Source organism: Panthera uncia, chromosome E3 (genome assembly GCF_023721935.1).
Source record: "Panthera uncia isolate 11264 chromosome E3, Puncia_PCG_1.0, whole genome shotgun sequence".
Classification (NCBI taxonomy): domain Eukaryota; kingdom Metazoa; phylum Chordata; class Mammalia; order Carnivora; family Felidae; genus Panthera; species Panthera uncia.
The window spans coordinates 9,093,381-9,108,235 of record NC_064815.1 but is presented as its reverse complement, the minus strand read 5'-3'; the positions used below and the strand labels follow the sequence as shown (position 1 = coordinate 9,108,235).

The window sequence follows — 14,855 nt, the reverse complement described above, 5'->3', positions numbered from 1 at the left end:
ACCACATAATTCCCATTAAAATCAAGGATTTATAGTATGTATAAAAATAGTATAGTGTTGTATGTATATATATATATATACTATATTTACTGTAGTAAATATGGTATGTAGTAAATATGGTATGTATAAAAAGTTTCTGTAAGGAAACTTTTCTGGAAACAGCCACTCTGATTTATGTTTTTGTCCATGGCTGTTTTCTCACCACCCTGGCAGAGTTGAAGAGGCGACCATTGCAACAGAGGTATCACCTGACCTGCAAAGTCTAAAACACTTACTTTCTTCACAAAAAGTGAATGCTGACCCCAGGTTTAATGCACTAGATTGTTTCTGGATTTAAATCTGTGATTTTAGACTTTAAACATGTGTGCACGTACTTTGAAGGACAAGCGTGTCTTGGAGAAACCAAACATTTACTCTCTTTTTACGTCATCAGATGTGGGCACTGTCTCCAACTGTCTTTGCCCTCCTGAGTAAGAATCTGATGATTGTGCACGGTGACTTGGCTGTTCACTTCCCTGCCATTCAGTATGCAGTGCTCTACACGTTGTATTCTCATTGTACCAGGTACTGTGCTGTACGGATACTTAAAATAATTTCTTTTTAATTTTTATGAGGGAAGATGGGCACTTGAAAGTGTTGACTTTGGAACTGCTTTTTTAAAAAAAATTAGAGATGAAAGATGATTTTTCTTTTGTCTTCCAGGCACGATCACTTTATATCTAGTAGTCTTAGTTCTTCGTCCCCGTCTTTGTTTGATGGAGCTGTGATTAGTACTGTAACTACAGCTACAAAAAAACATTTCTCAATTATATTAAATCTCCTGGGAATATTGCTTAAGAAAGATAATCTTAACCAGGACACAAGGTAACTAAGTGCTAATTTCATAATATGAGGTGTTCTTAACTTTCATTAACTTAGCTACATAATTTGAGGGTAAGAAATCCAGCCTTAAGGCAGTGGGGTAGAGCAGCCTCTTCGTTATGACACACTTGAAAATACAGCTTTATTATTTAATCCAGGATTTCTTGTTCTTTCCCGAAAGAATTGAATGAAACTTCCCTGCCTGCAGTTGTGTAGAAGAATGTACCTATACAGATTTTTTATATTCTGTGCTACACCTTCTGGTTTGGGGAGATTTTCTTAAAAGGCATTCAACTTTTTGACAAAGGAATTTCTATAGTTTGAATTTTTGTTTTCTGTTGCTTGAGATAGTTAAAAAGCCAAAAGCAAACCAATGTAAGAAGAATAGATTATTTTAAAGCTTTTCTTTCTCTCTTTCCCTTTCTTTCTTTCTTTCTTTCTTTCTTTCTTTCTTTCTTTCTCTTTAATGTAAAATCAGTTGTATATTTTGTGTTTCAGGAAACTGTTAATGACGTGGGCTTTGGAAGTGGCTGTTTTAATGAAGAAGTCTGAAACATATGCACCTTTATTCTCTCTTCCATCTTTCCATAAATTTTGTAAAGGCCTTTTAGCCAACAGTAAGATTCTGTGATTTTTAAAGATTTTGTTAATCTACACTTGAAAGGGGTCTTTAGTAAAATAAGAGAAAGATAGTCACTTGAACATTTTCATAACATGAAATGTATAATTCCCATCTCGGGGCAGATGCATAATCTGTCTTAGCTTTTGTTATTTTTTTTAATGTTTGTTTATTTTTGAGAGAGAGGCAGTGTGTGCATGCGCGCATGTGGGCAGGGAGGGACAGAGAGCGAGAGAGACATAGAATTGAAAGGAGACTCTCGGCCCCGAGCTGTCAGCACAGAGCCTGACGCAGGGCTTGAACCCACAAACTGTGAGATCGTGACCTGAGCCAAAGTTGGAACCTTAACTGACTGAGCCACCCAGGTGCCCCAAATTTTGGTATTCTTAATACATGAAAAATAAATTGTTTTTAAGTGGTTGTCACATTTTTAATCTTACAAAAATATTTATACATTCCATATACTTTTGAAATTTCCTTCAGAAAAAGGTTTGGGTGAAGACTAGTAACTTTAAGTGGGTTTTATTGAACGCATCGTTTTCCCAGCTGTTACTGCCAGTGATGGTTCTAGGCAGGAGCAATGCTTAGTCCATAGTGTGGGCGCTCACTATTTGTTGAACGAGTGAGTGTGTTCAGGAAGTTATGTACTGGCATGTGATTTCTTGTGCCAAACTGAAAGTATCTTTTAATTCCTGTTAATAGCTCTTGTTGAAGACGTGAATATCTGTCTGCAAGCCTGCAGCAGTCTACATGCTTTGTCGTCTTCCTTGCCAGATGATCTTCTACAGCGGTATGGACTAAAGCTTCTATCTTCTGACCCTGGGCCTAGTACCTTGGAACTGTTGCTGCACTTCTTTCTGTTACCTGTTTCGTTTTTTTGTAGGTGTGTTGATGTTTGCCGTGTTCAGCTTGTCCACAGTGGAACTCGCATTCGACAAGCATTTGGAAAGCTGTTGAAGTCAATTCCTTTAGATGTTGTCTTGAGGTATAACAGTTGTGTTAGAACAAACACATCCCTCCCACTATGTTTTAACTGCCTAGTAGTCCTTCAGTTTAAGAAAAGACAAATTGCCTATTAGTGAATCAGTGTCACATCTTGTGTGGCACTTCTCAGTGACTGAAGACATGCCAAAGGATCAAATTGTCCAGGTCTAGAAGAAAGTAACAAAGTTTAATATTTTTTATAAACTTAGAAGCTCATGGTAATAAGTACCGAATAATTTATATAATAGGGTGCCAAAATGTGTTTCTTAGTAGTTCAGTTATTTGAAAAACTCAACTGTAATCTTTATTTTTTACTAGGTTGATTTTGAAGCTGTAATAATATTTCAGTGTCTGTTTTGAAGTCTGTTTTATTTTTTTACTTCTGCATTTAGTTGGCAAGGAAATAGCCCATTTACAGTATGAACTAGCCTGTTCACTAAAACATTTTGTGTAACAGTGACTTTATTTTCTGTCTACAGCAATAACAATCACACAGAAATTCAAGAAATTTCTTTAGCATTAAGAAGTCACATGAGTAAAGCACCGAGTAACACATTTCACCCACAAGATTTCTCTGATGTTATTAGTTTTATTTTATATGGGAATTCTCATAGAACAGGGTAAGATTTTCTTTGACTCTTTCATCTGGGAAAAGCAACTTAAATGTACTTGAATGTCTTGACCCTACACCCATTTTTGGAGAGAATATGTCAGGAGTGGCAGAATAGAAAGTGATATCTTCTCAAATGGGTTATTTTAGTTTCCAGCAGTAGGAAGAATTGCTTCGAAGATAGCATCTGAAGAAACAAAAATGGGCTTTAAAATTGAGTGATGAAATATGTTTGACAGTTAACTATTCTGACTTAGTCATTAATGCTTCGAGGAGAGGCCTGGGGACATAGACATTCTGCAGGTGCTGAGTTGCAGTGAATGTTTTATCCTGATAGCCAAATTCTCATGGGCTATTTACCGTAATAATCCTTCCACATCGTACCCCATCCTGTTTTAACTGTAAAAGACCTCCTCAGCATGAAAGGTAGGGATATAATGCTTCTCAGCGTTAAGGGTTTTGCCTTTTGAACTAGGAAAAATTGTAGTCCCCTACGCCTGTTCCCCTTGCAAATTTTTTTATTTTTTATTTTTTTTTTATTTAATGAAGTTGTCATTGTCTGTTAAATATGAAACTACTTTTCCCAGGAAGGACAATTGGTTAGAAAGATTGTTCTATAGCTGCCAGAGACTGGATAAGCGTGACCAATCAACAATTCCCCGAAATCTTCTAAAGACAGATGCCGTCCTTTGGCAGTGGGCTATTTGGGAAGCAGCACAGTTCACTGTGCTTTCTAAGTTGAGAACCCCACTGGGCAGAGCTCAGGATACGTTCCAGACAATTGAAGGTAAGTGGCTTTGTGCTTTTTCAAACTTGGTGATAGAAGTACCTTTAAACCCTATATTAAGAAATGATGGGGGCTCCTGGGTGGCTCAGTCAGTTAAGTGTCATAGGCTTGATAGCGGATCCGGTCATGATCTTATGGTTTGTGGGACCAGGCCCCTCTTTGCGCTCTGTACTTGTAGTGTGGAGCCTACTTTGGATTCTTTCTCTCCCTCTCTTTTTGCCCTTCCCACTTGCGTGTGCTGTCTCTCTCTCTCTCTCTCTCTCTCTCTCTGTCTCAAAATAAATAGGCTTTAAAAACAAATGGGTTTCTTATCTTTGTTCAGAGATTTGAGGTTATATGCTTTTTTTATTCCTCAATAATTGATCAGTCTTTCAGATAATATTTGCTAAAATAACCTTTCATTGAATAATTGTGTTGACAACAGCATGGATGTCTTTTTTTGTTAAAAAAAAACTAGGGGATTTGTGTTAAGAAAACATTTTTCCCCCTAAAATAAAAGACCTTTCATGTTGTGAATTTTGCTTTTAAATGGTAGGTTAGAGAGGATGCTTGACAAATAGGAATTTGTGAAATTATCTCTAACTTCTAGAATCTTCAGAGATGTCTTTTAAATATGGAATTCTGTCTTTGCTTTAAGGTATCATTAGAAGTCTCGCGGCTCACACGTTAAACCCCGATCAAGATGTTAGTCAATGGACAACTGCAGACAATGATGAAGGCCACAGTAGCAACCAGCTTAGACTTGTTCTTCTTCTGCAGTATCTGGAAAATCTGGAGAAGTTAATGTATAATGCATATGAGGGGTGTGCTAATGCATTAACGTCACCTCCCAAGGTTGGTTCCAGTGGGTTGAGTGTTGCTTTGTAGCAGTTTCATGGTCAAGCCTGGCAGTGTGTGCAGAGCTGAAATCCCAGTAGTCTTGTGTATTTGAGACGTCTGTACCTAAAATTTTAACCAACCGTGAGCTCTTCTTTTTCTTTATTCTAAAGGTCATTAGGACTTTTTTCTATACCAATCGCCAAACTTGTCAAGACTGGCTGACGCGGATCCGACTCTCCATTATGAGGGTTGGGTTGTTGGCAGGCCAGCCTGCTGTGACAGTGAGGCATGGCTTTGACTTGCTTACAGAAATGAAGACAAATCTATCTCAGGTAAAGTGTATCTGGAGTTAATTTTAAATCTGTTGATTAGAAAAAGTTGAGTTTAATTCCTTGGTTGTGATTTAATCTATGAATGAAATAAGTTAAAATTTCTGTTCCAAGTCACTATTCATATTTTGTGCTTAGAACATGTCAAATGTTTAAGGGCTTGGAACTTTAAAGGTAGTTCTAAGAAACTTGTAGAAGAAATAGTTCTCGTAATCATTTTTAGTAACTATAATGTACAGGAGAGTGCAGGTAGTAGTTTTTTAACGTATGCGGAAGTGTATATAATAATGTTATAATGAATGGGAAGAGTGCTCGTTTATAAATGGGTTCAATAAACAATTGGAATCCAAAAATAACAAATGTTTCTTAATTCGATAATAGCAGTAGGCAATATTCAGGCATAAAATTAATCATCCTTTAGTTCATGGTTATTTATATTTGACTTTTGCTTTATATTTACTGCATATGTTACTCCTACAGATAGCACAGTTTAAATTTTGGATAACTTTTTTTTACTTTGTAAAGCCTGACACCATCTGCTGTTAAGCTTGTGTCAGTTACCTTTTGTAGCCACAGTATATGTAAAATTTCAAGAATTCTAAGCTAATAATGTAATGTTGTTGTAAAAATAATTGTTAAATACACGTGCTTTTAAATGGGCTTCGGTTGTGATCAGTGGTTGTAAATTTAGTAGATGCTTGAATTTTAATGGTATTGAGGTCTGTGGTTAATTGTTGTGAATGAACTTCCAGGGGAATGAATTGGAAGTAACCATCATGATGGTGGTAGAAGCTCTGTGTGAGCTGCATTGTCCTGAAGCCATACAGGGAATTGCTGTCTGGTCATCCTCCATTGCTGGCAAGAATCTTCTCTGGATTAATTCAGTGGCCCAGCAGGCAGAAGGGAGGTAAGTTGGAAGGTAGGAAATAGGTAATGGGATATTTTTACATTTAAACCCTCTGTATTCCTGGATAACATTGTAGTTAAATGTTAAAACAGCTTTGTTCAATTTCAGCAATTGAAACTCGCTGTGAATCACTTTACTAGGAGTCATCTTTAGTCTGTTCTTTAACAGCAAAACTTAGATGCCTTTCTTACTTACAGATTAGTAAGAAATCCTCCTTAAAATAAGATCTGCCAATTACTTGCATTATAATTGATAACCTTTCTTGTCAGAGTCTGGTACAAACTGTCCTTCATGGCTAGAGGGCTTGCTCATTAGCCCTGTGCACTCATTCTCTAGGTAAATGAATATGTATTGCAACAGACTGTGTATATTTATGTCCGTTCTCCCAAGTCTGGAAAATGTGGGAAAAATAGAAGAACTCATAATTACATCTGCTAGTGATAACTTGTTAGTTTTGGTGTACCTGCCTCTGTAGTTCTTTTTTCTTTTATATACAGTCTTCTCCCCATGTTTCTCAGAAATGGCTGTGTTTCTGCTACTCACGTCATTTTGTTTTTTCTATTCAGTAACCTTTAAAAAAATATTTTGGCATGTTAAATATTCTACAATGTTATTTTTAATGACGCAGTTGTATTTTTTGTGAGTGCACCATAATTTAACTTTCCTTATTCTTGGACAGTAAGGTTGTTTCTGATGTTTTTTTACTAATCTTAATGTACCATGGCACTTAATTCTTCATAGTAAGCTATAGCTTACAATTTTGTTTATGATACATACTGTTGCAAAGTTATTGTACAGAAAAGAGATTCCATTTTATATCCTTAATGATAGAGTAACCCCTTCCCTTTGCTGTTGTGAATAGTGAGGGTCACTGAGAAACAACCACCCTGCCACCATCATCAGTGAAGATAATTTGTTTTAATTTATATGTTTTTAGTAATGATTAATATAACTTTCCCCTTAAGTTCTATTGACCATATGTGATTTTTAGAAACACAGATTTTGTCTTCGTGGCCTCTCATATTTTCCTATACTGATATGTCAAGTATAGGAAATCCTGCTATACTATAGAGCAGGATTGTTGATGCGGTCTAATTTCTTGATTTATAATTTGTTTTTAATGTTTATGGTGTTTTTTCATACCTGGAAGTTTTTTTTTTTTTTTTTTTTTTAATTTTTTTTTTTCAACGTTTTTTATTTATTTTTGGGACAGAGAGAGACAGAGCATGAACGGGGGAGGGGCAGAGAGAGAGGGAGACACAGAATCGGAAACAGGCTCCAGGCTCCGAGCCATCAGCCCAGAGCCTGACGCGGGGCTCGAACTCACGGACCGCGAGATCGTGACCTGGCTGAAGTCGGACGCTCAACCGACTGCGCCACCCAGGCGCCCCTTCATACCTGGAAGTTTTAAATTACGCCATTAGTATCTGTTACTTTATGAATTCTTTTTTAAAACTTGTTCTTCTACTTAGCCTTGGCATATAATGAGATCAGATACTTAATATTTTCTGTTATTTTATACTGCCTTTAAAAAAACTTTAATAGTGTGTACATTTATTTTCATTTGTTGTGAGGAAAAAATCTAATTTTGTGCACCCCACCCCACACAAAATAATTAATTCGTTATCTCTGCTCAGTTTATTTGAGTGATTAATTTTTTTTTTTAGTTTTTTTGGAAATGAAGTCTGTGGATAATTTAAAAGTAAGGACTGTTTGAATTTGCATTGAAGGTTTGAGAAGGCCTCTGTGGAGTACCAGGAGCACCTGTGTGCCATGACAGGTGTTGATTGCTGCATCTCCAGCTTTGACAAATCCGTTCTCACGTTGGCCAACGCTGGGCGTAACAGTGCCAGCCCCAAACATTCTCTGAATGGTGAGCGTCCAGGATTTAAATAAAAAGTCGTATACGCTCAGATAGTTTGTATTAATGATCCTGTTGTATCGTTTAGATTTCTCTGCTCATTAAAATATTTATAACTTCCCTGGATCTCTCTGTTTTATAAAATACATTTACTCAGGTGAATCCAGGAAAACTGTGCTATCCAAATCAACGGACTCTTCCCCTGAGGTTATAAATTATTTGGGAAATAAAGCATGTGAGTGTTACATTTCCATTGCGGACTGGGCTGCCGTGCAGGACTGGCAGAATGCTATCCACGACCTGAAAAAGAGTACCAGCAGCACTTCTCTCAACCTAAAGGCTGATTTCAACTACATAAAGTAAGGACTGTTTTTCAGCTCAATAAATTTTCAGCAACCTTAAAGTCTGCCTCTGTGGCAGAAAAATATTAAAATTGGTACCATCTACTACTGCAGCATGTTTGAAGTTCTAGTAATACCGCTGTTCAAAAAATGACCACAATGAGAAACCAGCGTTAGATGTGAGGAAGATACTCATACGGTGGAAAACAGACTTGTTAACTGTTGAAACGGTCATTTGATCTTCATTCTCAGAGCTTATGGTTTTAAAATCAAAAGGAGTGAAAGCAAATTTGTTACTGCTTTAGGAAGAGTCACATTTGATGACTTTTCACGGTTGGTGGGCTCAAGCCCCACGTCAGGCTCTGTACTGACAGCTTGGAGCCCGGAGCCTGCTTTGGATTCTGTGTCCCCCTCTCTGTCTACCCCTTCCCTGCTCACTCTCTGTCTCAAAAATAAGGAAACATTAGAAAAAAATGAACTTCTCAAAAATATTCTTGAGAGGACAGAGTTTATGAACATTTATAAAATCAGCTCCCTTTCTTTTCATCTCCATATTTCTCTGTGCATTTATTAATCCCTTAATTCAAAATGTAGGTACTGGGAGCCCCTGGCTGGCTGTGTCAGTAGAGCATGCAGTTCTTGATCTCAGGGTCATGAGTTCGAGTCCCATATTGGGTGTAGATATTATTTAAATAAATGTTAAAATTAAAAAACAAAAACCAAAATATATGTACTGAATTTCTTAATTCAAAATTTGTGTACCCCCAAGAGGTTGGGACACAGGAGTCGTTAGCTGTCCTTCCCATTGTGGAGCTCAGCTTCTGGGGAGCAAATGGGTTAATGGGTAATTTTTCCATTGAGCATGTACTATGTGCCAGGCAGTGGGGTGTAGCACCTCATGAAACATGAATTCCGACTCTTGAGGAGTTCCCTTCTAGAGGGACACACAGGCAGATAGACAAGGTTGGGAATGCCATCAGCATGACATTTGGGCGAAGACTTAAGGAAACAGATCTGATGAAAGAATAATGTGCTTTGAGTGTTCTGGAAATGGCCCAGAAAGTGGCCCAGAGGCCACTATTATTGAAGCAGAGTCAATAATAGGAGATCAGGATAGAGGGTAGATGGGGAACTGGGAGAAGGACTTTGACTCCCAGTAATATGGAATATCTTAGGTGAGATTTGAACAGGAGAGGCATGTCGTGATTTGACTTAGTCATTCCCCCTGCTGTTGGGAAGAGACTGGAGGTGGACGGCAGGGGTGGCAGCATGTAGACCATTTATCTGTGGGACAAAGGTGGAGGGAGGACAGACACTGTTAGTTGAAGCAGGAGCACACAGAACCAGGAGGTGTTTTTACGGTGCATATGAAACATGCTGAGGAGAGTAGTAAGCAGTTAAGAATTGGATTTGGAACAAAGGAGAAAAGTCTAAGCTAGAGAGTGATTTGGGGGTTCATTAGCATATAGGTGACAGTAAAAGACATTTTTTTTCTCTTCACACTTTGTACTCCAGAGCCTTTGTAAGCCACGAAATCACAGATTAAGCTCTGGAGAAGGGTGAGTGAAAAGGAAAGAAGGCCAAGGTCAGAATCCTTACGAGCATCTTTGTTCCAGGAAGGGAGAGGAAGCCACTGATAAAAACAGAAAGACACTGAGGAGAGAAAAGTCCAAGATGTAGGAGAAGCAGACTGGAATAGTCAGTCTTGTCAGAAGCTCCAGAGATGACAAGCAAGAAGAGCTTTGTAGAGAGAGATCACGAGAAGCAGCTGGGTTGAGTAGTACTATTGAGTGGTGGAGAAAGTTGAAAATCAAAAGCTTTAGTTAGGTTACTTGGGTGGTGAGTTTTTCCTGAAGTCAAGGAGAGGAGGAGGCTGTGGCTGGAGGAGAATGTTGTGTAGTTACCTGAAATATTGGAGAGTTTTAGTGTTCTTTCAAGTTCACGGGAAAGAGTGACAGGAAAGCAGAGGTTTAAGAAACAGGATAAATAACATTGAAGGATCAACTGGGCCCTGCTTTTTTTATGCCTCAAAGAAAGCAGCAGAAGTTGGATATAGACTGTTTTGGGAGTGGATAGATGGTGGACTAGAGGTAAGGGGAGAGGAAATGAAAGGGTAGAGGATAGATGGTTGGGCTTTTTGTTTGTTTTATGTTTTTTTTTTTTTTTTCGAGGAGTCCGTCATTAGCTGACAGTGTGAGGGCATTGTAGAGTATAGTGGGGAGGGACACGGGAACCTGCCCCTGGAGAGGACTCAGATCCAGTAGTGGCCAGAATGATCAGGGTGCTGTCACCAAACCTCGACAGTTCTTCAGTCACAGCTTACGTGAGAAGCTGGCATTTACCTTAATCCAGGCTTGGAGCTTATCCAGTGGAGGCAGGTGCAGTTATTGATGTCATATTTCCAGTGCTGGCTTCAAGCTGAGTTGTAAGGCAGGTGACACAGTGAGAGGGACAGGAAAAGATGAGAGATTAATAGAATAGAAAGAGATGAGAAACTAAGTCATCTTCTTGGTTGGAAATCAGCTGTAGTAGGAATGGGAACAGAGTGAGTGATCTGAAAGTAGCAGGAAGGAGCTAGGAGAGGGCCTCTCCTCATATGGATGCTGCAGGACTAAAGGAGTTTCAGAGGTGCCACCATTTTCAGATAAGGTGAGGAGATGGAAAGGAAGAATTCTCTGAAAGAAGAGAAACAGGTTCCGTGAGACACGTTGGAGAAGGAAGAGAGGGAGGATGGCCAGCAGTGAAAGGAGGCAGGACGAGGATGGAGCCCTGAGATAGTAGGACAGGAGCCCTCCAGGGGCTTAGGCTTTAGGTAGGGAATGGGGTCGCGTAGGGAACGGAGAAGTAGCTTGGGGAGAATCAGATGTTGCCATTGCCCTGCAGCGGTCTGTCAGTTTGTTGGATGGGCCCGGAGGATAACAGACTACAAAAAGAGGACAGGTGAGCGTGCTAAACTGAATGTCTATAGTTGTGGTTTTCCGGTTTGCCACTCCAATTTTAGTGCTAATTAAGTTGGTAGTCCCATCTTCAAAATAGAAATAAAATGATGGCCTACGTAGAAGGAACTTCACCAAAAGAATGCTGTGTAACTGGGCTTTTTCCAGAATTTGTTCTGCCTTTCTTTTGAATGATTGCACGGGCTGGATAGGGTGTGATGTAAGCTAACTGATGTTTTAATTACAGATCACTAAGCAGTTTTGAATCTGGAGAATTTGTTGAATGTACTGAGCAGTTAGAATTGTTACCAGGAGAAAATGTCAATCTACTTGCTGGAGGATCAAAAGAGAAAATAGGTATTTGAGATAATAATCTTAAAATTAAGTATTTTATGGACAAGTTGCCCAAAATATTTGGCTTAGTATTTCACTGGAAAAATGGGAGGTTTTTGTACATTTATTTTGGGGCAGAGTCCCACGCGAAGGAACGTATGTAGGGCTGTTTTACTTACATTTGAGTTGGCAAATGGAAACAGTTTAATTAAAGTTAATCTAACTTAAAAAGACTGTCATAAGACTTGGAGATTTATCTGGCCACGTTTGAAAAAGTTCAGTGTTTAAGCTAAATATTTTTCTTAGCGTCTTAATGTGGTTCGTTAATTTCCTTACCCCAACTGGCACATTCTGTAAAATACTGCACTAAAATTAGTATTGTGAGTACTTTGTGTGTTAGCACCGCTTTGCCAAATTCAGTAAGGTTTGCAAAATAGGTGTAGATTTGCCCCTTTAAAATGTAGCGTATGTTGGTTTATTGATTTTCGAACTTGGGAAATCAGCTGATTTGGGTGGGTGTGAGATATAATTTGAATGCAGACTGTGACTTTTATATAGCTCTCAGAAATGCTTCATCATAGTGTTCAGCTGGCTGAGCTTAAATACGAAAGAATGTATTCATCAGTGATAACTTTTTAATACTGTTAAAATGTCTTCTCATTCTTAAAACGTTAAAAACAACTTAGCGGAATTTATTTAACTTCTCTGTAGATATGAAAAAACTGCTTCCTAACATGTTAAGCCCAGATCCAAAGGAACTTCAGAAATCGATTGAGGTTCAGTTGTTGCGAAGTTCTGTTTGTTTGGCAACTGCTTTAAACCATATAGAACAAGACCAGAAGTGGCAGTCCATAACTGAGTAAGTTTAATCCGAAGGAGGTTAATGTGCGCTGTGTGTACCATATGGTGAATGTACGTACTTGGCGATGAATCACTTAACAGTTCGCTACAATGCTAGTTAGTCATGATAGCTTCGTTTTCGTTGTAGAAGTCACGTGAAACGTGAGTGCCCCTTGCCAGCATATATAGAGGTTGAAACTAAATAAACTGTAGAAATCCACAGAAGCATGTCTTGACTTGCTTGTGTCATTTTACTAAAGGGCAGACAGCTCTTCTTCCTTTCCCCTCTTTGGATGCCACTGTGGTAGCATCTTATCAAACTGCCTTATCTCTTCAGTGATTACCGGCTGGAAAATCTCATTTGTTAATTAACAGTATATATTTTGTTTCAGAAATGTGGTAAAGTACTTGAAGCAAACCTCCCGCATAGCTATTGGACCCCTGAGACTTTCTACTTTAACGGTTTCACAGTCTCTGCCAGTTCTAAGTACCTTACAGCTGTATTGCTCTTCTGCTCTGGAGAACACAGTTTCTAACAGACTTTCAACAGAGGTGTGTATGTGTGTATTTTTATCAGGATATTTTTGTGAACATTAATAGGCATTTGTGTAGAAAAAGATTTCTTTGAAAAAAAATTTTTTTTTAATTTTTAAAATAGTATTTGTAGCATTTGTTGGACAAGGTAGTAAATACAGAAATCCAAAATGCCATTTTCAGGTACATTTTCATTTGAGAAGTGTATGAGGCAGATGGAGGAAGTAAAGATAGAGAGTTTTAAGGACGGCTAATTGCTTAATTTTTTCCTTTGCTTTGTTTGTTTGTTTGTTTGTTTTTGGAAGAAGAGATAGTGTATGTAAATATATTTCCGTTTGACAGGTGTTACAAATTTTAGATTTGATTAGCGAAGATACCTGCAAGGTGCCTGGCTGGCTAGGTGGTAGAGCATGCGACTTTTGATCTCCAGATCTTGAGTTCAGGCTCCGTGTTGGATGAAGAACATACTTTAAAAAAAACAAAACAACAACAACAAAAAAACACCCCATCCTTCTCCCAGATAGGGGACAGTTTAACCAGAGATGGGCCCTTCCCAAGGGAATTAGAATCTTTGAGAATCTGCTAATAAAGTAGTAGTTTTATGTTTCTCTGTAATCTAACTTCTGTTTTATAGTTAATATGCTTGTGTTTATTTTTATAAAAATGTGCTTTATTGATAAATCGGACTTGATTTTTTCTTTCTTTTTAAGGCAAAGCAAAGATTTATCTTAGACTGTCTCTTTTCCTCTTGTGATTAGAAGATAAAATGAAGAAAGGGGGGAGTTGAATAGACAAGTAGAGCTGAGTAGCTGGTTTAAGGGGATGCAGGTTAACTTGGTCTACAAACATGCATGGAGTCTGTTTGCATTAAGTAGTTTTGGTTTTTCTCTGGCAGGATTGTCTTATTCCACTCTTCAGTGAAGCTCTGCGTTCATGTAAACAGCATGATGTGAGGCCGTGGATGCAGGCCTTAAGATATACCATGTACCAGAGTCAGTTGTTGGAGAAGATAAAAGGTAATTAGCTTGGATTTTTTTAATAGCTTTGATTGAGATATGATTTACACATTTGGCATGTACAGATCCATGAGTTTTGACACATCTTTACCACCAGTTCATTCGAGATCTAGAACATTTATATCACCGCAAAAAGTTTTTCTTATGCCTCTACCCATTCGCCTCTCCCATGTGTCCTGTCCTGGGCAAGTGCTGATTTGTTTCCTGTCACTGTAGATTAGACCTGTCATAACTAAAGTTTTGTATAAATGGGATCATACAACTCTGTTGTGTCTGGGTTCTTTTCGGCATTTTATTTTTAAGTTTCACCTGTGTTGCGTGTATCAGTAGTGTGATCCTTTGTGTTGTTGAGTAGTGTCCATTTGATGGATGCACCATAATTTATCTGGTTCTTTGGATAGATCCTGGAGTTGTTTTAAAATGTGGGCTATTATGTGTAGAGCCGCAGTGAAATTCATGTACAGGTCTCTGGGTGGACATATATTTGTGTTTCTCTTGAGTAAATGCCTGTTAGTGAAATTGTTGGGTCGTAATGGTTCAACGTTAAAAATAAGTTGGCGAGTTCTTAGAACGTGTTTGTACATTTTACATTTCTTCTTGTGTCTCTATCTTTGGTGGTGTTGGTCTTTAATTTTAGTCACCTGGCACCAGTGTATAGTAGTATTTCATTGCGGTTTTGTTTGCATTTTCCTGATGATTAATGAGATTGAGCCTCTTCATTTGCATAGTGACCACTGTGTATCTTACTTTTTAAAGTGTTTAAATCTTGTCCGTTTTTAGTTAAGTCATAAACTTGTTTATTTGTTCTGGATATGAATTCTTTGTCAGATATAATGGACTGTGGATGTTAAGTTTTAAACACTCCAAATGAGTTGACAATTAGTATTTGTATAAATATTAGTAGATCTCATTTTTTTTTTTTTAATTTTTTTTTAACGTTTATTTATTTTTGAGACAGAGAGAGACAGAGCATGAACGGGGGAGGGTCAGAGAGAGGGAGACACAGAATCTGAAACAGGCTCCAGGCTCTGAGCTGTCAGCACAGAGCCCCGCGTGGGGCTCTGTGCTGACAGCTCAG

General features: G+C 38.3%; 1 protein-coding gene across 7 annotated transcripts in view; it reads left to right on the top strand.

Annotated features, from left to right (window-relative positions):
• The window catches only part of SMG1 (SMG1 nonsense mediated mRNA decay associated PI3K related kinase), a 101,963-nt gene that overhangs the window by 45,859 nt on the left and 41,249 nt on the right, over window positions 1-14,855 (top strand). For 6 of the 7 annotated variants that reach the window (XM_049638322.1, XM_049638321.1, XM_049638323.1 and 3 more), the window contains 15 exons: window positions 434-564; window positions 703-864; window positions 1,360-1,478; window positions 2,183-2,465; window positions 2,944-3,084; window positions 3,662-3,861; window positions 4,499-4,695; window positions 4,851-5,012; window positions 5,762-5,916; window positions 7,647-7,789; window positions 7,935-8,136; window positions 11,302-11,411; window positions 12,099-12,246; window positions 12,620-12,779; window positions 13,657-13,777. In XM_049638322.1, the coding sequence (XP_049494279.1) occupies window positions 434-564; window positions 703-864; window positions 1,360-1,478; window positions 2,183-2,465; window positions 2,944-3,084; window positions 3,662-3,861; window positions 4,499-4,695; window positions 4,851-5,012; window positions 5,762-5,916; window positions 7,647-7,789; window positions 7,935-8,136; window positions 11,302-11,411; window positions 12,099-12,246; window positions 12,620-12,779; window positions 13,657-13,777 (2,434 nt within the window). The remainder of the gene's footprint in view (window positions 1-433; window positions 565-702; window positions 865-1,359; window positions 1,479-2,182; window positions 2,466-2,943; window positions 3,085-3,661; window positions 3,862-4,498; window positions 4,696-4,850; window positions 5,013-5,761; window positions 5,917-7,646; window positions 7,790-7,934; window positions 8,137-11,301; window positions 11,412-12,098; window positions 12,247-12,619; window positions 12,780-13,656; window positions 13,778-14,855) is intronic. The other variant, XM_049638324.1, reaches the window with a different exon arrangement.